The sequence below is a fragment of the Amblyraja radiata genome, chromosome 15 (genome assembly GCF_010909765.2).
Source record: "Amblyraja radiata isolate CabotCenter1 chromosome 15, sAmbRad1.1.pri, whole genome shotgun sequence".
Classification (NCBI taxonomy): domain Eukaryota; kingdom Metazoa; phylum Chordata; class Chondrichthyes; order Rajiformes; family Rajidae; genus Amblyraja; species Amblyraja radiata.
Window position 1 is genome coordinate 34450611 of NC_045970.1, and position 24519 is coordinate 34475129.

A 24519-nucleotide genomic window follows, 5' to 3' on the forward strand; every position below is an offset into this window, starting at 1 on the left:
CCACATTAAGGGTACTTACTCACAATTGTGTGAACATGTGTTCAGTGTTATTCACAGCTCAGAGAAACGTGACCCTCTGCCTTCCTCCAGCTTGCAGACTAATTGAGGCACACCACTTCCTGGTTTTATAGTCCATCCCCCCTGCCGCCAGCGGGGGCAGCAGAGAGAATGGGGAATTTTGTAAAATCATTAATATCTCTGTCATTTTTCATCGACGGGAAAAATCCTCAGCACACATGCGGCGGAGGGGGGCTCTGAGCGAGGTGGCCAAAAATGACGGCCGTAGGTGACGGCGTTCTCTCGGAAATCGCAGCACAGATCGCCAAAAGCGGTCAAGAACAAAGTTTTAGTAATATAGATATATGTATACTGCCCTCCTTAATGTTTGGGACAAAGACCCATAATTTATTTATTTGCCTCTGTACTCCACAATTTGAGATTTGTAATAGAAAAAAAATCCATTGTTATACATTTTGGTTTCATTATGTAGAAATTACAGCAGTGTTTATACATAGTCTCCCCATTTCAGGGCACCATAATGTTTGGGACACAGCAATGTCATGTAAATGAAAGTAGTCATGTTTAGTGTTTTGTTGCATATCCTTTGCATGCAATGACTGCTTGAAGTCTGCAATTCATGGACATCACCAGTTGCTGGGTGTCTTCTCTGGTGATGCTCTGCCAGGCCTGTATTGTAGCTATCTTTAGCTTATGCTTGTTTTGGGGGCTAGTCAGTTTTCTCTTCAGCATATTAAAGGCATGCTCAATTGAGTTCAGATCGGGTGATTGACTTGGCCACTCAAGATTTGACAATTTTTTTGCTTTGAAAACTCCTTTGTTGCTTTAGCAGTATGTTTGGGATCATTGTCTTGCTGTAGAATGAACCGCCGGCCAATGTTTTGAGGCATTTGTTTGAACTTGGGCCAATAGGATGTGGCTATACACTTCAGAATTCATTATGCCACTACCATCAGCAGTTGTATCATCAATAAGCAAGCAAGTACCTTCAGCAGCCATACATGCCCAGGCCATACCCCCCCCCCACCATCATGTTTCACAGATGAGGTGGTATGCTTTGGATCTTGGGCAGTTCCTTCTCTCCTCCATACTTTGCTCTTGCCATCACTCTAACATAAGTTAATCTTTGTCTCATCTGTCCACAAGATCTTTTGCCAGAACTGTGGTTGCTCTTTTAAGTACTTCTTGGCAAACTGTAACCTGGCCATCCTATTTTTGAGGTTAACCAGTGGTTTGCATCTTGCAGTGTAGCCTCTGTATTTCTGTTCATGAAGTCTTCTTCAGACAGTGGTCATTGACAAATCCACACCTGACTCCTGAAGAGTGTTTCTGATCTGTCGGACAGGTGTTTGGGGATATTTCTTTATAATAGTGAGAATTCTTCTGTCATCAGCTGTGGAGGTCTTCCTTGGCTTGCCAGTCCTTTTGCGAATAGTAAGCTCAACAGTGCTCTCTTTCTTCTTAATGATGTTCCAAAGAGTTGATTTTGGTAAGCCTAAGATTTGGCTGGTGTCTCTAACAGTTGCATTCTTGTTTCTCAGTCTCATAATAGCTTCCTTGACTTTCATTGGCACAACTTTGGTCCTCATGTTAATAAACAGCAATAAAAGTTTCCAAAGGTGGTGGAAAGACTGCAGGAAAGACTAGGTGCTGAGAGCTCTCTTACATCTGCATTAAGGAGGCAATTAAACACACTTGAGCAATTACAAATGCCTGTGAAGCCATGTGTCCCAAACATTATGGTGCCCTGAAATGGGGGGACTATGTATAAACACACAGCTGTAATTTCTACATGGTGAAACCAAAATGTATTAAAATGGCATTTAATAAAATCTGACAATGTGCACTTTAATCACATGTGATTTTATTTTTCTATTACAAATCTCAAATTGTGGAGTAAATATGGTAAATAAATTAATAATGGGTCTTTGTCCCAAACATTATGGAGGACACTGTATGTACACTGAAGAGTTTTTGTTGTTGATTATATTGTTTAAAGTACTATATTTACCTTTTCTGTTGTGCTGTTGCAAGTGGGAATTTCATTGTTCTGTTTGGGATATATGATAATAAAACACTCTTGACTCTTATTGTAGGTTCTATCTTGAGTTTTACCACATACATTTGGCCACAATACCTAGAATGATACATTAACATGGCACTGAAACAGTGTTGCACTGCTAAAGGTGCTGTCTTTGAAATACCTTCAAGAGTGGATGCAAAAGATCACTCAGAGACAGGGACGGGAGTTCACTCTATGCCCAGACTAATAGTCATACAGCATGGAACCAGGCCCTTCGGCCTGACCTGCCAACACCGACCAACATGCTCTATCTACACTAGTCCAACCTGCTTGCATTTGGCCCCTATCTCTCGAAACCTATCCTATCCATGTACCTGTCCAAATGTTTTCTAAACATTGCGATAGTACCTGCCTCAACTACCTCCTCTGGTAGTATCTGATCCAGCAATGTCTGCCTATGAACCAACATTCCTAAAATTGATTATCTGATCATTACCACATTGCTCATTTATGGTTAATTAGTTGCCTCATTTCTTCCAAGGCAGTAAACAGTCTAGATAATGCACTGGCTGTAACAATCCATTAAAAACAATCCATCCTTTCTCCCTTGCTTCAGTTAGTCCATCAAGTTTCCATAGGAAATTTGGGTTCTATTCCTGACCGACTGAAGCAATGATGTTGTCATCATACATCACAGATGGCCAGAGATGGAATTCACAATTAGTTATTCCAGCACTTTGTGATCAACGTGCTGTTATACTTGGGTGTGTCAAAGGTTAATAGATAATAGTCGTGGAGAATCGAGGAATGAATAATGAAGTTAAGTCTCTGCATAGCTCGCATGTATATGTTATATGTGAATACCGGTAAACATGTAACACCTGAAGAAGGGTCTCGACCCAAAACATCACCCATTCCTTCTAACCAGAGATGCTGCCGGTTCTGCTGAGTTGCTGCAGTATCTGTAAACCAGCATCTGCAGTTCCTTCCTACATATAACCTGTTTACATTTGGTTTCATTTAAGCATTCAGCAGGAGTTTGCATCATACCCAATGTAAACAGATCAGATGACGGCTAAATTCTGAAAATATATCTAAGAGCAGCATGAATATGCATAATGTAGTTCTCACTGATTGGCATAGAAACTGGATTTCTGTAAGTCAATAGATAATTCTTTGAAAATGAAAATATGTTTTAAGAAATCATAAAGAGAATGAAAAATCATGCTAAATACAAGGAAATGTAGATGCTGGTTTAGAAAAAAAAGACACAAAGTGCTGGAGTAACTTAGCAGGCGAGGCAGCATCTCTAGACAACATACATCTTACAAACTAGGGACATTTTTTACAATTTTACCAAAGCCAATTAACCTTCAAACCTGTATGTCTGGAGTATAGGAGGAAAGGGAGCACCCAGAGAGTACACAGGCCGTCCTGTGGCGAATGTACACTCCTGGGCAGACAGCACCCATATTCAGGATCTAACCCGGGTCTCTGGTGCTGTAAGGCAGCAACTCCCCCACTGCGCCACCATGCTACGCTCACCCGCCCCTCCATCCTCCCCCTCTCCATCCTCCCCCCCTCCCCCACTCCATCCTCCCCCCTGCCCCATTCCATCCTCCCCCCCTCCATCCTCCCCCCCCACCCCACTCCATCCTCCCTCCCCACCCCCGAGTTACTTCAGCACTTTGTGAAAAATCAAGCCAACTTTGTGTGAAATAATAGTTAGATTTTAACTGGGATAAAGAGCCTGTTTCTGGAACACTGGAGAGATCAGACTGCTGATTTACCAGGGTAATGGGTACTTAGGTTGGAGTGAACATGTTGCATACTCAAATTGAGATCAAGGAGAGATGTCCAAAATAATAAAATGAATAAACATCTTAACCAGAGATAATTGTTGCTGGCAGGTAAATCAAAGCTAAATAGATGAAGGGTAAAACTGAATGAATTGAGCAAAGGGACACAAGAATGTGAAATGCATCAGTTGATTCTAAATTAATTATAACTAGCAAAGAGTAGAGGGATAATTACTTTAAAATGGACAAGGATATATTGAGAATTTGGGAAATAAAAATTGTGGAAACTGGCCCTCACAAAGGGTTTATGTTTTTGTTCAGGCAATAAATGATTTCACTGAGTAAAAACTTTCATTCATGAATAATAGTGCATGTGGGGACGATTTGTAGAACACAGCCACTATCATTGCCTCCTTTGTATTACAATGGTCGTGAATTCAAGGCTTGCTCTGGGATCTGAACACCAATGTAAGAGTAGTTGGAGTGGGTGAAGAACCATGCATTAAAGGCACTTAGTCAGTTAGAACTGCATCCATTTGCCAGCAGATTACTGACTGTAAGTGCTTCAATCAACCGAGATTACTGCTGACAGTAAATTCTATGCCATTTGTTGTGATTATTCAAGCTCACTCTTATAATTAGGCAACATAATATCAGAGAATCAATGCAATAAATATCAGCCGCATTTCTCCACCTATTTTTCCATAAAGTATTGTCTTTCCACTGTTTAACCACTCTGGGATCTGCCAAATCCAGCATTCATTGCCCATGCCCAATTGCCCCCGAGATGTTGGTGGGATCAAGTGGATGTGTAGAGGAAGTTTCCAGTAGTGGGAGAGTCTAGGACCAGAGGGCACAGCCATATAATAAAAGGGTCCAGAGGAGGTTTGCGAGAATGATTCTGGAGACGATTGGCTTAACTTATGAGGAGCGTTTGGTGGCTCTGGGCCTGTACTCGTTGACTTCAGAAGGATGAATGGGTATCTCGTGGAAACCTATTTAATAATGAAAGCCCTGAGAAGAGGGATGTGGAGAGGATGCTTCCAGTAGTGGGCATGTCTAGGACCAAAGAACACAGCCTCACAATAAAAGGACGTGCCTTTAAAAGGAAATTGAGGAAGAATTTCATTAGCCAGAGGGTGGTGAATCTGTGGAATTCATTGCCACAAATGGCTGTGGAGCCAGTCGTTAGATATTTTTAAAGTGGAGATTAATAGGGCCTTGATTAGCAAGGTTGTAAAAGATTACAGAGAGAAGGCAGGAGAATGGGGGTGGAGAGGGTATAGCATTCTATCCGGCTATCCAGTCAGCGTAAAGACTATACATGATTACAATCAAGCTGTTCACAGTGTACCGATACATGACAAAGGGAATAACATTTAAGGGCCTGTCCCACTTGCCGATTTTTTGTGCGACTGCCGGCATCATTGACTGACGTATCAGATCAGCGAAAAAGTTGCGGTGTGATGCGACATGACGCGGCGTGATGATGTATTGACGCGCGGTGTCTCCTCAAGTGTCGCAACATTTGTTTTGTCGCCGCTGGATTTGAAATGTTCAAAATCTTTCGGCAACCCTGATACGTCAGTCAATGACGCAGGCAGTCGCCAAAAAAAATTGCCAAGTGGGACAGGCCCTTTAGTGCAAGACAAAGTCCTGTAGAGTCTAATTAAAGATAGTGTGAGGGTCTCCAATGAGGTAGATGGGAGGTCACAACCACTCTCTTGTTGTTGATATTATGGTTCAGTTGCCTGATACAGCTGGCCTAATTCTGCATCTATGTCTTATAGTCCTATGGAAGGGAGTTCCGAGATTTAGACCCAGAACAGCAACTTTTGAAGTGTGCTGTGATGTTGTACAGAGTTGTATGACCACTGGTCGGGCCGTAAAACATACTTCAGTGATATACCATGAATCCGTCACTATAACTCCAAACAGCTAAATCAGTTGGGGACAGCTAAATAACACTTTAAAATTTAAGATAGACCAAAAATGCTGGAGTAACTCAGCGGGTCAGGCAGCATCTGTGGAGAAAACGAATAGGTGACATTTTGCATCGAGACCCTTCTTCAGACTTTGTGTCTATCTTCAATGTAAACCAGCATCTGCAGTACCTTCCTAAGCATTTTAAAATTGATTCCTGGTTCAGCATCTATGCCATCTTAAAATTCCTGTCCTTGTTTTCAAACCCCTCCATGGATTTTGTTTCTTTTCCCCACTACCTGGGTCAGACCTGGAGCTCCGCATCCCTCTCATTCAGACGGCTCGTTCATTTATTACTAATTATTTCTCCACCGCTGTTGGCCGTGCTTTCAACACCTCGGCCTAGGGCACTGCATTTGCCTCTCTACATTTTTCTCAGCTTTTAAGAATCTCTTTTGAAACCTTCGCCATTGAACTGAGCCTTTTATCCCTCCATGTGGGCCACTGTCAAAGCTTGTCACTTTAGCTTAGTTCAGAGATACAACGAGGAAACAGGTCCATCGTCCCACGGGGTCTGCACCACCCAGCGATCCCTGCACATTAACACTATCCTACACCCACTAAGGAGAATTTTTACATTTACCAAGCCAATTAACATAAAAATCTGTACGTCTTTGGAGCGTGGGAGGAAACTGAAGATCTCAGAGCTAACCCACGCAGGTCACGGGGAGAATGTACTATCTCTGTACAGTGCTTGACTGATGCATCTTTGGAGCTTTTGCACATTAAAGCTGATTTCTAAGTGTGTGGAGTTATTTTGAATGTAGTAAAATGTCCCGAGGACGAGCAAAGACAGCTTTGTGCCTCTGCTTACAGCAGGTAAACGTGAAAGAGAGCTAACCGGATGCTCTATATTAGGAGATATAACACAAATGCGTTTGATCAGTCCACTCACAAATCAGCTCAGATACATTTAAAATCCTACAATCTGTATTTCAAAGGCAGACACACACTTCTAATAGCTATCTTGATGTGTTCACGATTCCTGCCTTCAGCTACACAACCTGCCTACAGCTCCAGCTTAATTGCAGACTATTTGAAACCTAAATGAGTTTTGTGATATCTGGCCACTTGCTCCCCATTAACTGGCTAGCAGTACCAACAATAAAACAATTATAACATTAATGACAGATGCTGGTTTATATCAAATATAGGCACAAGATGCTGGAGTACTCCTGCAGCACGATGGCGCAGCAGTAAAGCTGTTGCCTTGCAGCACCAGAGACCTGGGTTCAATCCTGACAAGGGGTCAGAGATATTGCATCTTTTAGTTTAGTTTAATTTAGTTTATAGATACAGCGAGGTAACAGGCCATTCGGCCCACTGAGTCCGCGCTGATCTGCAATCACCACGTACACTAGCACTACACTAGGGACAATTTACCATTTTTTACCAGTGCCAATTAACCCATACACTCTTTGGAGTGTGGGAGAAAATTGGCACACCCGGAGAAAACCCACGTCACAGGGAGAACGTACAAACTCCGCACAGACAACACCCGCTACTGCTGCGCCATTGTGCTGCCCTCTAAACACCACTGGATTCCAGCTCTAGTCATTAAATGCACAGCCCATCAATTCTCCTATATCCTGTTCATGAACACCTACACTCATACTCCCACCAGCAGTTGTAATAATGAAAGGCATTTATTTAACAGTTCTCCTGTGTCTTGCTTCATCTTCCACTATTAGGACCTTTTTTTCTCTCTCATTGTGTCTTTGTGCTTCAGCTTTTTTTGATACATCTTATTCCAAAAGCCTTTATTATTTACCTTTAATCCCAGCAGACAGCAGAGTGTGGTACTTACACCCACATGGCGATGATCAGCAGAAATCTTTACAATTGCCAGAATAGGTTCAAAATTGTACATCTTATGAGATAACGATGCTTAGTTTAGTTTAGTTTGGAGATACATCGTGGAACCAGGCCCTTCCGTGCCAACCAGTGATCCACGCTCACTTGCACTATCCTACACACACTCGGGCCAATTTACAATTCTGTCAAGCCAATTAGCCTACAAACCTGTAATTGTTTGTAGTGTGGAAGGAAACCGGAGATCCCGGAGAAAACCCCTGTAGCATCATAGGTATAACACCGTACAGACAAGCACCCATAGTCAGGATCGAACCCGGGTCTCTGGCACTGCGAGGCAGCAACTCTACCGCTACGCCACCGTGCTGCACTTGAATGCTCATTTAAGTAGAAACAAAACTGTCTATCTCTCAATATATAGGAACAAGGAACTGCAGATGCCGGTTTATACCAAAGATAGACACAAAGTGTTGAGTAACTCAACGGGCCAGGCATCATCTCTGGAGAAAACGGATGCGTGATGTTTTGGGTCAGGAACCTTTTCAGACTGAAAATAGGGGATGAGCAGTGGTGAGGTGAGGAGTTGGAGGTGAGATGAGACCAGGATAATCAAGGCCGGCCACAAATGACCTCAGGCAGTGCGGTAACTGGTAAGCCCATTGTTGGCTAGGGACCACTGTTGTGATCTCAAGAGGGAAACACTGTGGAGAACTGTGGACGAGCCAACAAGGGGCTTGGGTAGGGAATAACTGCACTTGCTGGTTTACACCGACGACAGACACAAATTGCCGGAGTAATTCAGCAGGCCAAGCCTTTTCATACCTCTAGTTTCCCTCTCCCTGACTCTCAGCCTGAAGAAGGGTCTCGACCTTAGGTCTCGACCTGAGGCACTTAGGTGTGGCCCTTGTGGCTAAAGGGATCAGGGGGTATGGAGAGAAGGCAGGGATGGGATACTGAGTTGGATGATCAGCCATGATCATATCGAATGGCGGTGCAGGCTCGAAGGGCCGAATGGCCTACTCCTGCACCTATTTTCTATGTTTCCATGACCTGAAACATCACCTATTCTGTTTCTCCAGAGGCACTGCCTGACCCACTGAGTTACTCATGCATTTTGCATCCATCAACCATGGGCTGACCAGGCACCACCCTGCCTGAGGTCATTTGAGGCCGGCCTTGATTAGTCCTACTCTTTTCTGACCCCCAGCTCTTCACCCCCCCCCCCCATCCACTCACCCCCTACTTTCAGGCAAGAATGGACCCAGCACGATGCATCGCCCATCCTTTTTCTCCAGAGATGCTGCCTGACCTGCTGAGTTACTCCAACACTTTATGTATGTCCTTTGTCTATCTCTCAGACTACATATGCTTAATGGGCAACCTACAGTCTGTGAGATCTCACCACCATTAATCAAGTGACACCTCGAAATATGAATCTTTTACTGATGCAGTATTAAAACTATTAAGCTGCAACAAGTGTTTCGGAGGATTTTAGAGAGACACATGGAAGTGCTGGAATTAGAGGGATATGGATAATGTACAGGCAGAGGATATCAGTTTAATTTGGCATCATTTTCGGCACAGACATTGTGGGCCGAAGGGCCCGCACCTGTAAACATGTTCTATGTTTAAATTGAGGAATACTTTTTTTGTCATTGAAAGAAATGCAACTGTTTGCTAGTTCTTTATAGATTTTTGTTAGTTTTTAGAGATGCAGCTTTGAAACAGGCATTCGGCCCACCGGGTCCACTGGCCATAGATCACCTGTTCACACTAGTTCTATGTTATCCCATTGCCTATAAACTAGGAGGCAATTTACAGAGGCTAATTAACCTACAGACCCGCACATCTTTGGGGGAGGGGGGAAACTGCAGCACCCGGAGGAAACCCATGCGGTCATACAGGGAGAACTACTACACTCCAAACTTTCCAACACGAGTTGACTGTGCCTGAACCCCCTCTGTCGGTGGATCACCAGCTTCCTGACAGACAGGGAGCAGCATGTGAGGCTGGGAAAGCACATCTCGGACGCGCAAACGCTCAGCATAGGAGCACCGCAAGGCTGCATACTCTCTCCTCGCCATTACTCTCTCTACACCAATGACTGCACCTCCACTGACTCCTCTGTCAAGCTTCTCAAGTTTGCGGACGACACAACCCTGATTGGTCTGATCCAGGATGGGGAGGAATCTGTCTACAGACAGGAAGTGTCACAGCTGGCTTCCTGCTGCCGTCGCAAGCCTGGAGCTCTTAAAACAGTGGAATTGATTGTAGACTTTAGGAGAGCTCCCCCTCCCCTCACCCCACTCACCATCAACAACACCAGTCACATCTGTGGAGTCTTTTAAGTTCCTGGGAACCATGATCTCCAAGGACCTTAAGTGGGGGGCTACCATCGACTCCACAGTCAAAAAGGCACATCAGAGGATGTACTTCCTACGGCAGCTGAGGAAGCACAATCTGCCACAGGCAATGATGGTCCAATTCTACACGGCCATCGTAGAGTCTGCTCTCACCTTCTCCATCATGGTCTGGTTTGGCTCAGCCACCAAGCACAACATCTGGAGGCTGCAGCGAATCGCCTGATCAGCAGAGAAGGTTATTGGCTGCAACCTTCCCTCCATTGATGAACTGTACTCTGCAAGGGCCAGGAAGCGAGCGGGTAAGATCATCTCTGACCCCTCTCACCCTGGCCTCAAACTCTTTGAATCTCTTCCCTCTGGAAGGCGACTCCGGATTGTCAAAGCTGCCACAGCCAGACATAAAAACAGTTTTTATCCACGAGTAGTTGCTTTACTCAACAGCCCAAAATCCGTAGCCTCCCTTTGATCTGGTATTGTGTTGGTTCACATGCTTGATCAATGGTGTCACGGGGCATCAATATAGGAACCTGAGGGGTAACTTTTCCACACAAAGAGTGGTGGGTGTATGGAATGAGCTGCCAGTGGACGCAGTTGAGGCAAGTATTATTGCAATGTTTAAGGAATATTTAGACAAGTACATGGATAGGACAGGTTTAGAGGGATATGTGTCAAACGCACACAGGTGGGACTAATGTAGATGGGACATGTTGGTCGGTGTGGGATCTTGGGGAAAGAAAGGGTAGGTTTTTTCGACTGTAATAATAAAGCTACTGGAAGACAACAGTTTAGATTTTGCTGAAGATCGACACAAAAAGCTGGAGTAACTCAGAGGGCAGTCAGCATCTCTGGAGAGAAGGAATGGGTGATGTTTTGAGTCGAGACCCATCTTCAGACTAGTTAGGGATAAGGGAAATGAGAGATATAGACAATGATGTAGAGAGATAAAGAACAATGAATTAAAGATATGCATAAAAAGTAAGGATGATATGGGAAACAGGCCATTGTTAGCTGTTTGCTGGGTGAAAACGAGAAGCTGGTGCGACTTGGTTGGGGCAGTTGCACTGACTCTCTGATGCTGGAGGACAACAGATTTCTGGACTTTGTTCAACGAGTACACATACCAGTAGAAGCGGTTTGGAGTGATTCCCTCATGGACCAGTTGCCACCTTCGTCCGAAGTCACTGGAACTGTACAACTGCAAGGCAAAAAGGGGGGGCAAACATTAGAAGGCATATCGAAGTACACTGTGTCCACAATGTTCCAGTTCCATTGTCCGTCCACACCGGATCGAGGACTGCTACCTATTTTAAACCATTCCCACTTCTTTACCCTGGCGTGTAGATTAAAACTAGTGTATGGGTGATCATTGGACAGTGTGGACACTGTGGGCTGAAGGGCCTGTTTCCAAGTTAAAAGTGAAAAGTGTTTTATTATCCTTTGTCCCGAAACGGAACAATGAAATTCTTACTTACAGCAGCATGTAAACATAGTACTCTGTAAAACCCATAATAACAACAAACAAAAGTTCAGTATATATATAGGCGGGACCTGTTGGAAGGCTCATCAGATGGCAGGACAGTGAACCTGCCCAAAGGCTCATCGGACTGGGAACTCGTCCTAAGGCTCAGCAGACGGCAGGGCCAGGAGAGAGCTGTTGGAGACGTCAGGTGTGAGGAGCTAGGGGCCAGTAGGAGGGTGAACCGGGGTAATGCCTCTGGCGTCTTCAAGGTCAGCCACAGGAAGTGTCCCTGGGACACAAAGATGGCAGGACGAGGAGAGGAGAGGAGAGGAGAGGAGAGGAGAGGGACATCGGTTCACGGGAACTACCCCAGTACATCGAGCGGGATGGCTAACCATTGCATGATGGTGCCAAAAAAATGACAGCGCCCGCATTTGGAATATATGCAAAAATAATTTTCACTGTGCGGTTGCAAATGTGACAAAGAAAACATCATAGAACCATTGATATATATAAGGGATTTCCTTCTCCAACTCGGTGCTGGATCAGCCAGATGGAGATGAGAGTCGCCTTAAAGGTGAAACGGACATCTGTTTTGCACAGACCATAAACAGTGGCTACTGTCCAGATATTCAGGAGGCATCCAACATCTTGTCATCTACAAATGTCTTTGATCTCTGCCGGTCTTTGAAGTGTGGCTTTATAGGAGTCAATGCCTGCGCCAACATCTGTCGACCGAGATGGAGAAACAGCTGGAGTATCAGTAAGCCTGGGAATGTGGCGTGCCTGCCTCGGACACTGCAAGTCTGTGTCGTTAACCTGTACGACTACTTCTGGAAGGAAATTTGAACTTCCTGTGAAAAGCATGTCAATGTCTGGTGCATTTATCAACTTAGTTTTAGTTTTTGTTCCAGTTTTAGTTTCAGTTTTAGAGATGGAGAGTGGAAACAAGCCCTTCGGCTCACCGGGTCTGCGCCAACCATCAATCACCCGCACACTAGTTCTATTCTACACCCAAGGGACAATTTACAGAAGCCAATTAACCTACAAACCTGCACCTCTTTGGAGTGAGGAAGCCAGAACATCCAGAGAAAAGCCATGCAGTCACAGGGAGAGCGTTCAAACTCCATACAGATAGCACCCGTAGACGGCATTGAACCCGGATCTCTGGCGCTCTAAGGCAGAAACTTACGCTGTGCCACTGTGCTGCCCGAACCTCTTCAGATCGTGCAGGCCGAGTGATATCAGAGACTGGTTCTTGCTTCTCCAGGGTAATGAGATCTTGATTTTCCACGGAAGGACAAGCTACAAGAACTAAATTCTCTCCCTAAAGAGCTTTCAAAATGCAGAGTTGTTTTGATATTGCACAACAAATCTAATTCAAATTTTTGCAGAAACTAGCAATGGCATTTTGCCAAATCCTATTAACAACTCAACTACCTTGAAGCATAATATTTGTCTGAAAATTTATGACGCTCGGAAAACAGCTTTCACGAGATTACAAACGCTTCCAGGTTTCTGTATATTAACAAATGAGAAATATAGAGGGCGGAGAGAGAAGAGAGGGAAAGGGAGAGAGTGAGAGGGGGAGACAGAGGGGGTGAGAGGAGAGACAGAGAGGGAGAGAGGAGAGGGAGAGGGAGGGGGGGGGGGGGAGAGAGGGGAGAGAGAGGTATGGGAGAGAGAGGGGGGAGAGTGAGGTGGGAGAGGGGGGGAAGTGAGAGAGGGGTGAGAGGGAAGAAAGAGGGAAGAGAGAGAGTGGGTGGTGAGGGAGGAGAGGGTAGGAGAGAATGGGAGAGAGAAGGGGAAGAGAGAGGGGTGGTAAAAGAGAGAGGGGGAAGAGGGGGAAAGAGAGAAACGGGGGGAAAGGGGAGATAGAGGGGGCAAAGAAAAAGAGATAGACAGGGGAGAAAGAGAGGGGAGAGAGGGCAAGGGGAAGAGTGAGGTAGGAGGGAGAAATGGGGAAGAGAGGAGGAGAGAGGGGGGAAGAGAGAGAGAGGTGAGAGGAGAGACAGAGAGAGAGGGGAAAGAGAGAGGGAGTGTGTGTGGAGAGGGAGAGAGAGGGGAGATAGAGAGGGAGGGAGAAAGAGGTTGGGGGAAGCGAGGGGGAGAGAGAGGAGAGAGGGGGGAGAGAGGGAGAGGAGGGGGGAGAGAGAGAAGAGGAGAAAGAGAGGGAGAGAAAGAGTTAGGGGAAAGAGAGGGGAGAGAGAAGGAGAGGGGGGAGAGAGAGAGGAGATCGGGGACAAGAGAGAGGGGGAAGAGTAAGGTGGGAGGGAGAGAGGGGGGAAAGAGAGGGGAGAGAGGGGGGAAAGAGAGGGAAGAGAGGGGGGAAAGAGAGGGGGAGAGAGAGAGGGCGGAGAGAGAAGAGAGGGAAAGGGAGAGAGTGAGAGGGGGAGACAGGGGAGAGAGAGGGGGTGAGAGGAGAGAGAGGGAGAGAGAGAGGGGAAAGAGAGGGGGAGGGGAGAGAGAGAGGGGGGGGGGGTTGAGAGGAGAGAGAGAGCGAAAGAGAGGGGGGAGAGAGAGAGAGTCTCTGTCGAATTTGTCCAGGTGACCGGCATGGATCAGGCTGCGGCTCGGTGCATCCTGGAGGACAACCAGTGGCTGCTGGAAGTAAGTACCAAGCACTGGGTAGAAACGGTGGAAGGTAGTGGACTTCAAATGGGGGTGGTTGGTGAAAGCATCCTGCTTGCCTGCTAGATTTTCACTTACTGTAACAGCAGGAAAAATGTTCCCGATGTTGGGGGCGTTCAGAACCATGGGCCACAGTTTAAGAATAAAGGGGGGGGGGGCAGTTAGGACTGAGATGAGGACAAACTTTCTTCACGTAGAGAGTTGTGAATCTGTGGAATTCTCTGCCACAGAAGGCAGTGGAGGCCAATTCACTGGATGTTTTCAAGAGAGAGTTACATTTAGTTCTTGGGGCTAACGACATCAAGGGATATGGGGAAAAAACAGGAAAGAGGTACTGATTTTAGATGAATAGCCATGATCATATTGAATGGCAGTGCTGGCTCGAAGGGCCGAATGGCCTATTCCTGCACCTATTTTCTATGTTTCTATGCTTGAGTATGTGGCAATAAAACTCGATCACTTGATTTTGAAGCATTCATGCATGGTGGAGGTATAATGTAGTCATAGAGTGATACAGTGTGAAAACAGGCCATTCGGCGCAATTTGCCCACACCCGCCAACATGTCCCAGCTACACTACCTGCTTTTGGTCCATACCTCCAAACCTGTCCTATCCATGTATCAGTCTAACTTTTTCTTAAATGTTGGGATGGTCCCTGCCTCAACTACCTCCTCTGGCAGCTTGTTCCATACACCCATCACCCTTTGTGTGGATAAAGTTACCCCTTAAAAAGTTACCTCTTAAAAATACTTCATACAAAAAACATTGAAATCACACTTCTACAGTGCACTAAAACATGATTTTAATACATCAAATTTCAAAAAGTTCCTACCCTTCTTCCACACCCTCTCCCCACTCGGTTGCTCCACTCCCTCACCGGTTACCCCCCAAGGCCAGTGATCAGTGATCGCACAGCCTCCCCCCTTTCAAAAACGTTCCAATCCAATTTAAAGCATATATATTGCATTCAAGTGTAAGTTATAAGACTCGCTACAGTATGCACCATATTGCACAATTTCAAGATGAAAAATGCAAATGTGAGGGGGCACCCTCCTCCCCCCCCCCTCCCCCCCCCACAATAGACACAAAAAGCTGGAGTAACAGCGGGACAGGCAGCATTTCTAGAGAGAAGTTCTATGTTCTATTTGTGGGGCAAAGTTTTTATTACACAGAGGATACGCAGGGAATGAAGGGATAATGGATCATGTGCAGGCAGAGGAGATTAGTTGAACTTTAAGAGGCTGTAGAAAACACACAAGACTGCAAATCAAACAAATAATATATCCTTTAGGTCAGAAATGCTATGGTCTGCTAATTGAATTTGATGGAGCAAGGTAGAATGTTCTTATTCCAACCATTCCCCCATGACTTGTAGCAACATTTATTTAAGACAGACCACCGGGGAATTATAAAATAAATTCAAATTCCTGCTGGGTCAGAAGAAAAATAGTCTTCCTTGCATAACGTCGCAGTACCCAAAACATTTTGCAAACTCATCTTAATTTGTGTAGCTGAAGGCGTGGAATGGAAAATTGATTGATCTAGATAGAAAATAAACTAGTGAGACCACCTAACTATTCTTTGGGACACTTACGTCAATAGATATGTTGTTGAAAAATCATCTAAGAAATAAATTTACTGGAAAACCATCATAGGTTTCCATGGGACAACAGCCATGATCATAGCAGTCCTTGGAGATCGATGAACATTTCAAGACTGGAAAGGACTTGAGACCTTCTCAGTGGCGCCGAAATGTCTTTCCACTCTGCCACAGTCTTATTGCACACATCCTTGTGTCTCTTGGCATAATATTTCCAGGCTCCCAAGAGCATGGAAGCAGGAATAAAATAAAGGGAGGCACAGCGGTGCAGTGGTGGAATTGCTTCCTTACCGTGCCAGAGATCCGGATTCGATCCTGACTACGGGTGCTGTGTGTACGGACTTTGTACTTTCTCCCAGTGACCGCGTGGGTTTCCTCCGGCTGCTCCCGTTTCTTTCCTCATTCCAAAGAGGCGCAGGTTTGTAGGCTAATTGGTCGGTAAAACTGTCCCGAGTGTGTAGGGTAGAACTAGTGAACGGGTGATCAAAACCCTTACAGGTCATGGGGAGAAAGTAAAAACGCCATACAGACAGCATCCGTAGTCAGGATCGCCCCACGGGTCTCTGGCGCTGTAAGGCAGCTATTCTACTGCTGTGCCACCGTGCTGCCCCCTCTAGTTCAGAGGCAAAGTCGTCAGCCGGAGATTATAACTCTTGGTTCCCGCCCTGCGGATATTCTGTCTGAATGTTTCCAACATCTGTTGTTATTTTAAATCTCTAATCTGGTGTACTCAGCGTAATGCATTTCTTGTGGTGACAATTCAAAAGAAATATATTAATAATACATCAAAAGTGTTGAAACACTGAGATGTTTCAAAGGTATACTGTAATTGTCAGAAGCCTGAAATGGAACATCAATGCTAAAATAATTCTCATTGAGGACAGACAAATGCCTTACAGCTGAGAGTGAGGTCCATGTTTGAAGCAACCGATTTAAGTATGGGGAGATGAACTATTATGATTAAAATTGACACATATTACAGTACAGAATCCATTAATACAAAGACGTCATTCACTTCCTGGCACCATATTATACCCTTCCCTTCGTTCTATGTATTGAAATGCCATCGCTAAACTGTTCATGGTTCCAAAGTGGTTTCACTTCATGAGTAATCTGCAGAGAATCAAGAATACTGCTCAAAAGCTTGGAGAACAAGCGTGACTTACTCTCCAAACCTGATGGAAGTGTATAAAATATGAGAAATGTCAAAGACTGGAGAGCATAGCATTACGATGAGAGGGCAAAGCTTAAACGCGATATTTATTAAACAGAGAATGGTGGGTGCGTGGGTTGTGCTGCACGGGTGGTGGTGAAGGCAGATATTTAGTTTAGTTCAGAGGTACATTGTGGAAACAGCCCCTTCGGCCGACCAAGTCTGCACCGACCAGCAATCACCCATACGCTAGTTCTATCCTAGACACTAAGGACAATTTTACAGAAGCCAATTATAAACCTGCACGTCTTTGGAGTGTGGTCGAAAACTGGAGCACCCAGAGAAAATCCATCTGGTCACAGGGAGAATATACAAACTCCGTACAGACAGCACCCGTAGTCAGGATCGAACCGGGTCTCTGGCCGTGGAAGGCAGCAACTCTACCATCGCACCAATGTGCCGCCCCTTTGATAGAGACATTTAAGAGACTTTTAAATTGGCACATGGATATACAGGAAATGGAGGGATATGGATCATGTGCAGGCAGAAGAAATGAATTTAACCTGGCTTTATGTTTGTCATGGACATTGTGGGCTGAAGTGCCTGCTCTGTGTTCCATGTTCAAACCATGTTTAGAGGCATTTTCCATGGTGTTTGTAATGGTTCAAGATTCAAGCCTTCTGAATCAGGCATTACCCATATCACTGGCCAGTTGCCTCTACCAACTACACTATTGCACAAGCTCCTGAAATTGAGACCTTCTCCCTTCAAGGTTGCTCCACCTTTCGATGATGGAAGGAGCATCAAAACTAAATGGTGTGCACAATGAACAGGTTCAGAACAGCTTGCGCCAGTTTAAGTGGGCTTTCATGCATTATTGACTTGAGAGCTCTGTTGCACCATAGAAAGCATTCTGTCAGGTTGCATCACAGCTTAGTTTCGGAACAGCTCTGCCCATGACCACGGGAAATTGCAGAGAGTTGTAGATGGAGCCCAGTCCATCACACAGACCAGATCTCCCACTATTGACACTTCAGGCTTCTGAATGGTCCTTCCATAAGCTAGGGTACTGTCCGATTCACCTCAATACCTTTGTAGACATTGGACTTTTTCTATGGAACTGATGCATTAAACTGATGAGAACTATACTCAGTATCTCCTCCTTCGCTCCATGATTGTACATAAGATTGTCTCAATTGAACTTATGTGTAGTATTGCCTGATTTGACTGGATAGCATGTAAAACGAATCTTTTCTTGGTACCTTGGTGTATGCGACAAAAATAAGCCTAAACCTAAATCTAAAACCAGGGCAATTTATCTAGTTTGTGTTCCACCACTGACTACAAAGGACAAAGGACATTTATTGTCACATACACCAATTGGTGCAGTGAAACTTGAGTTGCCATTGCAGCACACAAATAAAATAAACACAATATTATAGAATTTAACATTAAACATAAAAGAACATCCCCCCACAGTGGAATCAACGTTTCCCACTGTGAGGGAAGGCAGCAAAGTTCAGTCCACTTCCTTGATGTTCACCCGTGGTCGGGGCTTATTGAGGCCTTCGCGGTCACCGCTATGGCGGCCCGATGTTTCAAGCCTTCTCGCCGGGCTGATGGAACTCCGGTGTCGGAACAGAAGAACACCTCAGCGGCTTGAAGTTCCAAAACGGCCACTTCCTCCCGGAGACAGCGGCTCCCTAAGTCCACAGGCCGCGCTGGGCGGAGCTCCAACGCGGCGACCTCGGCGAGAGATCCCAGGCTCCACGTTGATAAAGTCAGCGCCGCCGCGGCTGGAAGCTCCGCAGACCACAGCTCCACGATGTTGAAGTCGGCAGGCCCAGCACTCTGGAGCTCCAACACGGCGACCCGGTTAAGGCATCACCCCGCTCCGTGATGGTACCTCAGTGCTGAAGCTGCAGCTCGAAGCTCTGGCCGGTCTCCGACAGGAAAGGCCGCGCCAATCAAAATGGTAGGCCGCGAGGAGGGGGCGAAGAAGCAGCTCGGAGGAAGGATGGACGCATCCTCACCCACGTATGGACTGGAAAAAACGGTTTCCCTCTTCCCCCCTCCCCCCCCATCCCCCACATAAAAAGACTAAAAGGCCTCCAGAACAAAACTTTTGAACAAACTAAAAATTAAAAAAAGGGTGAAGAACGAACAGCTGCAAGCGAGGCTGCCACACACTATGGCGTCACCACTCGAACTACATGTGGGCAGTTGGGGAAACTGTAGGGGAATAGATGGGCTTCCATCTACACTTCACGCTGCCTCGACATGACCACCAGCATAATCAAGAATGAGTCTCCTACGGTCATTTCGTCTTGTCCCCTCTTCCATCAGGCAAGAAGTACAGATATGTGAAAACGCACAGCTTCAGTTTCAGGGACAGTTTCTTCCCAGCTGTTATCAGGCAACTGAACTATCCTATCACCAACTAGACACAGATCTTAAGCTACTATCTACCTCACTGGAGATCCTCAGACTATCTTTAATCGGACTTTACTGGACTTTATCTTGCACTAAACATTATTCAATTTTTCATGTGCCTGTACAGTGAGGATGGCTGAATTATACTATAATCATATATAGTCTTTCTGTTGACTGATTAGCATGCAACAAAAGCTCTTCACTGCACCCTCGGTACACGTGACAATAAATTAAACTTATCTAAAGTTTGGGACTATTCACACTCACTCAGGAGTGCTAAACCTCCTGGGCTAACTGCTGACATTTTCCCATGGACCATATGGCGTTTCTGTTCAAGTTCTGTTCAAAAAAACAGCACGCATTCATTCGGAAGTACATCAAAGACTAATAATAAGAGAGGGAAAACAAATTATTTCATGCTGCTCCGATGTTAGGGTGGACTGGAAAGATAAGGATCAGTAACATTTCATCTCCAGGTGCAGTCAGATAACGGTGCAATTGAGGTTGTACAACCTGTAGATTAAATTTTACTTATCCTTTACTTAAAAAAATTCTCTCATTATAGATTAATTTTATCCCCACAAAATTAACACTCCAAAATCAAAATTCATAATGTTATCACAGAGTAAAGATCTACAATGAAGCACATTCCAAACAAAGGCAAAAAAGACCCTTGGACATCCAGGACTAGTCCTATATTTTGTTTGGACAGCTTACAACCCAGCGATATAATCATTGATTTCTCTAATTTCAAGTAACTCCTGCATTCCCTCCCATTCCGCTCCTCCGCCATCCTATTCGCCCAACCAGTTCCACTGTTCGCATCCTTGCATCCCTCTTGTATTCACGCCTTCCCCAACCAACAATGGGCCATTGTGGACTCCACCCTTCCTGAGGTCATCTGTTGCTGGCCCTGATTTTTGTCTGGCCTTTTCCTGCCTCCTGTTTATTTCCTCCCCTCCCCCCATCACTACTTTCAGTCTGAAGAAGGGTTCCCACCCAAAACTTCACCTATTCTTTTTATCCAGAGAAGCTGCACGAACGTCAGACTTACTCCAGCATTTTGTGTCTATCTTTGGTAGCAACTGCAGTTCCCCTCCTACACAGTTTTGGTCCTGCCTATGTTAATTTCCTCTATCAATTCTGTACCTTTCCAAACCTGGCTGGTGTTATTGTCTACCAATGTTAAACCTGCTTAATCTAAAATAATCCAATGATTCCAAACCATTCATAATAAACGCACCCGTACACTAGTTCTATCCAACATACTTGGGACAATTTACAGAAGCTAATTAACCAATAAACTTGCATGTCTTTGGGATGTGGCTGGAAACTGGAGCACCCAGAGGAAACCCACGTTATCACAGGGTGAATGTAAAAACTCTGTACGGAGAGCACACGAGGTCATAATCGAACCTGGGTCTCTGGTGTGAGGCAGCAACTCTACTAGCTGTGCCATATGCTGTCTACAATATTGTGGTTTTGTCGGTAGCTATGAGGGAATGAATGTCTTCCACGAATATTTACTATTTAATCTTATCCTGGATCACGACTCAACATCTCCATGTATTTTCTTACAAAACCATATCCTTCCACACATGGATATTTTAAGCCTTGGCCTTTACAGTGACTGAATATGAATTAATCATTGTTAACCTACTTCAATGTTGCCAACAGACCATTAAACACAGAATCTAAGTCCTTTGCTTGTTTAAAAATAAACATCATAATGATTATTACCTCAGTGAAATTTCTAATGTCATAATTTCTCCCACTTTATTTTTTCCACATCTCTTCCAGGCTTCTGAAATGACCCCATGATCATCCTACTACAACATAGAACAACTTAGAATATAGAGCAATACAGCCCAGGAACCGGTCCACAATGTTGTTTCAGGACAATATGCCAAGTTAAACTAATCCCATCTGTCTGCACTTGATCCATACCCATCCATTCCTTGAACCATGGGACTATTTAAAAGCCTCTTAAACACCACTACCATATCTGGCTCCACCACCACCATCACTATCCCTCAATTCTCTGCACTTCCATGTGCCTCTCTAAAAGCCTCTTAAATATCAGCATTGTATTTACCTCCACCACCACCCCCGGCAGCACATTCCAGGCACCCACCAATCTTTGTGTAAAAAAACTTTCCTGACACATCTTCTATACTATTACTAAAACTCTCACCTTGACCACTTCCGGTCTGCGTTGTATTTAAATTTGTGCAAAAACAATCCCCCATAGCGCTACGATTTTTCGCCACCTTACTCACCATTCCCCTCTGCTGCAAGTCAAACAAGTTTTGTTCCGATCGGTGAAATAGTACAAAAGTTGTGGTGGTTTAAAAATCGAAAAACCGCCCCTTCCGGAAACCGGCGAGGAGAATAAAAAGCTGAAGGGGCGCAGTGTGTTGAGCAGCTCGCGGAGAGTCAGCAGCTCGCGGAGAGTGTGCAGCCTGTGGCTGCTTCTGCGGCGATCAGCACTGCCAGCCGGAAGCTGCTGAGTTGAACCGGAAGCCTCTGAGTGAAGCCGGAGTGGGAACGGGATCTGCTGCGTGAGGCCGAAAGCTGAAGGGGAGGGGGGAGAGAGGGAGCGAGAAACCCAGGGACAATGACAAAAAAAAAAGAAAACAAAAAACAAACACAAGACACAAAACCAACCCCAAAAAACAAAAAGACAAACACCCCAAAAAAAACCCCACCCACCAACACCCTCCCAAACAACCCTCAACACCACACCAACCCGCCCACCACATACAACCCACACCCCCCAAACCCCCCCCCCCCCCACCAACACAACCCCCCCACCCCACATCCCCCTCCCCACTCCAGCCCCCCAACACGCTAACCCCTCCCCCACACCCCCCCTCTCCCCACAGCCCCTCCTCCAACCCCCCCCTCCCACCACAGAGCAATGCTGACACACTATCTAACTCATTGGAGACCCTCAGACTATCTGTAATCAGACTTTCCCGGACTTCATCCTGCACCAAACGTTATTCCCTTTATTTCGCATCTGCACTCTGTGGATTGTTGGGTTGTAATTGATTATAGTCTTTCCACTGACTTGATTGCATGCAACAAAAAGGTTTTCACTGTACTTCACTGCACGTGACAATAAACTAAAAATAAACAAAAATAAACCAAACCCAACCAAACCACCACTATTGCCAAAACTGCGAGATCCAGTCTTGGTGAAATAATATAGGAGATTCATAAAGCTGTGACTGACAACACTAAACAGCTTCTAACTGCCTATAGATTACGGCACAAAACAGGTTTCTGTCATTTACCATTAAGTGTATGGGTTACAACAGCTTCTTCAGATTATGGCGCCATCTCACACATTCTACACAATCACAAAACCTGTTCTGGATAATAAAACTACTGGAATAGATCTCAATCACAAAACATGCACTGGACTATCCCCAACTAAATAGATATCGCCACATCTCCTTGTAAATTGAGGAAAACATTTTGGTTTACACATTGGAAGTTGAAATGAGCTTCTTGTGAAGCATTTCTGAAGGAGATGTTGTCTTCTCTGATGTAAACATAGAGCATATTACAGAATGGTGTAGGTTGCAAAAAGATTTAGACTCTTCAGTTAAGTTGAAGAAATTAGGATAAATAATCTTTCTGTAGCAACAAGGAACTGCAGATGCTGATTTACGCAAGAGGACACAATATGCGATGGATGCAAGGACACAATAACTCAGCAGGTAAGGCAGTATCTCTGGAGAACATGGATAGGTGATGTTTCAGGTCAGGACCCTAATTCAAACTTTGTGTCCTTTTTTTAAACCAGTATCCGCAGTTCCCAGGGTCTCTCTAAAAGTAAAGGCAGTTGGTTATGGAATGTTGTCCACCACTTTACACAATTTAGTTCCATTAAATGGGTGGCACAGTGGTAGAGTTGCTCACTGCTCCAGAGACCCGGGTTTGATCTTGAGTTAGGGTGCTGTCTGGACAGAGTTTGTACATTCTCCCTGTGACTGTGTGGATTTTCTCTGGGTGCTCCAGTTTCCATCCACATTCCAAAGACGTACAGGTTTGTAGATTAATTAGCTTTGGTAAAATTATAAATTGTCCCTAGTATGTAGGATAGTGCTAGTGTACGGGGCGATCGCTGATCAGTGCAGACTCAGTGGCCGAAGGACCAGTTTCAGCGCTATATCTCTAAAGTCTGAGGATCTAAAGTCAACTGAACTGAAATTGTGTTCAAGGCATGAGGGCTACACTGCCACACTTCAAGAAAATCCAACCAAGTGCGAATTGAATCCCAACTATGCTGTACTCTAATTTAATTATTTCTTTGAGTGCTAAGCTGAATAAATTTTGGGTTTGACCATAAATCACATACTAACAGCAAGTTACTTTGAACATGCTAATCCTTGTCAGCAGCTAAACAAATATTTATTTGTACATGAAGGCACTGAATCTCTGACAAATTAAAATTAACTTACCTATAGTAATTGACAATTTTATCCTTGATGTGAGACCCATGACAAGTGGACAAAGATAATTTATTTCGGTTTGGTTATCTTTTATATGGCTGCTTTTAATGCTTTGACGGTGTAGCTATGCAGATTATATTCCTGGGGACTATTTAACAGCAACCATTTTGCCACGGAACAGTGCTCAACTAACACATCAATATATTTATTTAATGGGGCTTTAAATTTCAAGCGATAGACTAAATTAATCAACTGGATGGTTTTATTTACAAATGTTGCTGCCAAATAACATATTTCATTGCTAACAGGAGAAATTAAAAAAAACCTTTGATGTATAAATATGTAGTTTGTTATTCAAAGAGATTTAACATCTCTCTTGTGGCATCCAAGTTTGTTTTCTTTGCAACAGAAGATGCTTATCACAAACTATTGAAGAAATGATATCTGCTGGATATTGTCTGCTTTTAAAATAATCGTTCCTTTATACTAAATCTTTGTTTCGTGTGCAGCACATCTATGTGTAAGTGGTACAGTTGTTACAGCTCCTTCAGTGTTGCCAAGTGTATGCAATAGATATTCAGCCAGAAGCTGTATTTAATGTTACAAAGATTTGTTCCATGATAAAAACATGCCCACAAATTCAGGTTTAATATTTAAAGTTGTTTAACCAGTTTTAATATATCATTTATTTTCAATTTCTCAATATTTATTTGTTAAAAAGTGCTATAAAGGGGTGGCACAGTGGTGCAGCAGTAGAGCTGCTGCCTCACAGCACCAGAGAC

General features: G+C 44.6%; 1 protein-coding gene across 5 annotated transcripts in view; it reads right to left on the reverse strand.

Annotated features, from left to right (window-relative positions):
- The window catches only part of LOC116981189 (VPS10 domain-containing receptor SorCS1-like), a 720890-nt gene that overhangs the window by 191476 nt on the left and 504895 nt on the right, over positions 1-24519 (reverse strand). For all 5 annotated transcript variants that reach the window (XM_033034012.1, XM_033034011.1, XM_033034009.1 and 2 more), the window contains exon 5: positions 11120-11193. In XM_033034012.1, coding sequence (XP_032889903.1) covers positions 11120-11193 — 74 coding nt within the window. The remainder of the gene's footprint in view (positions 1-11119; positions 11194-24519) is intronic.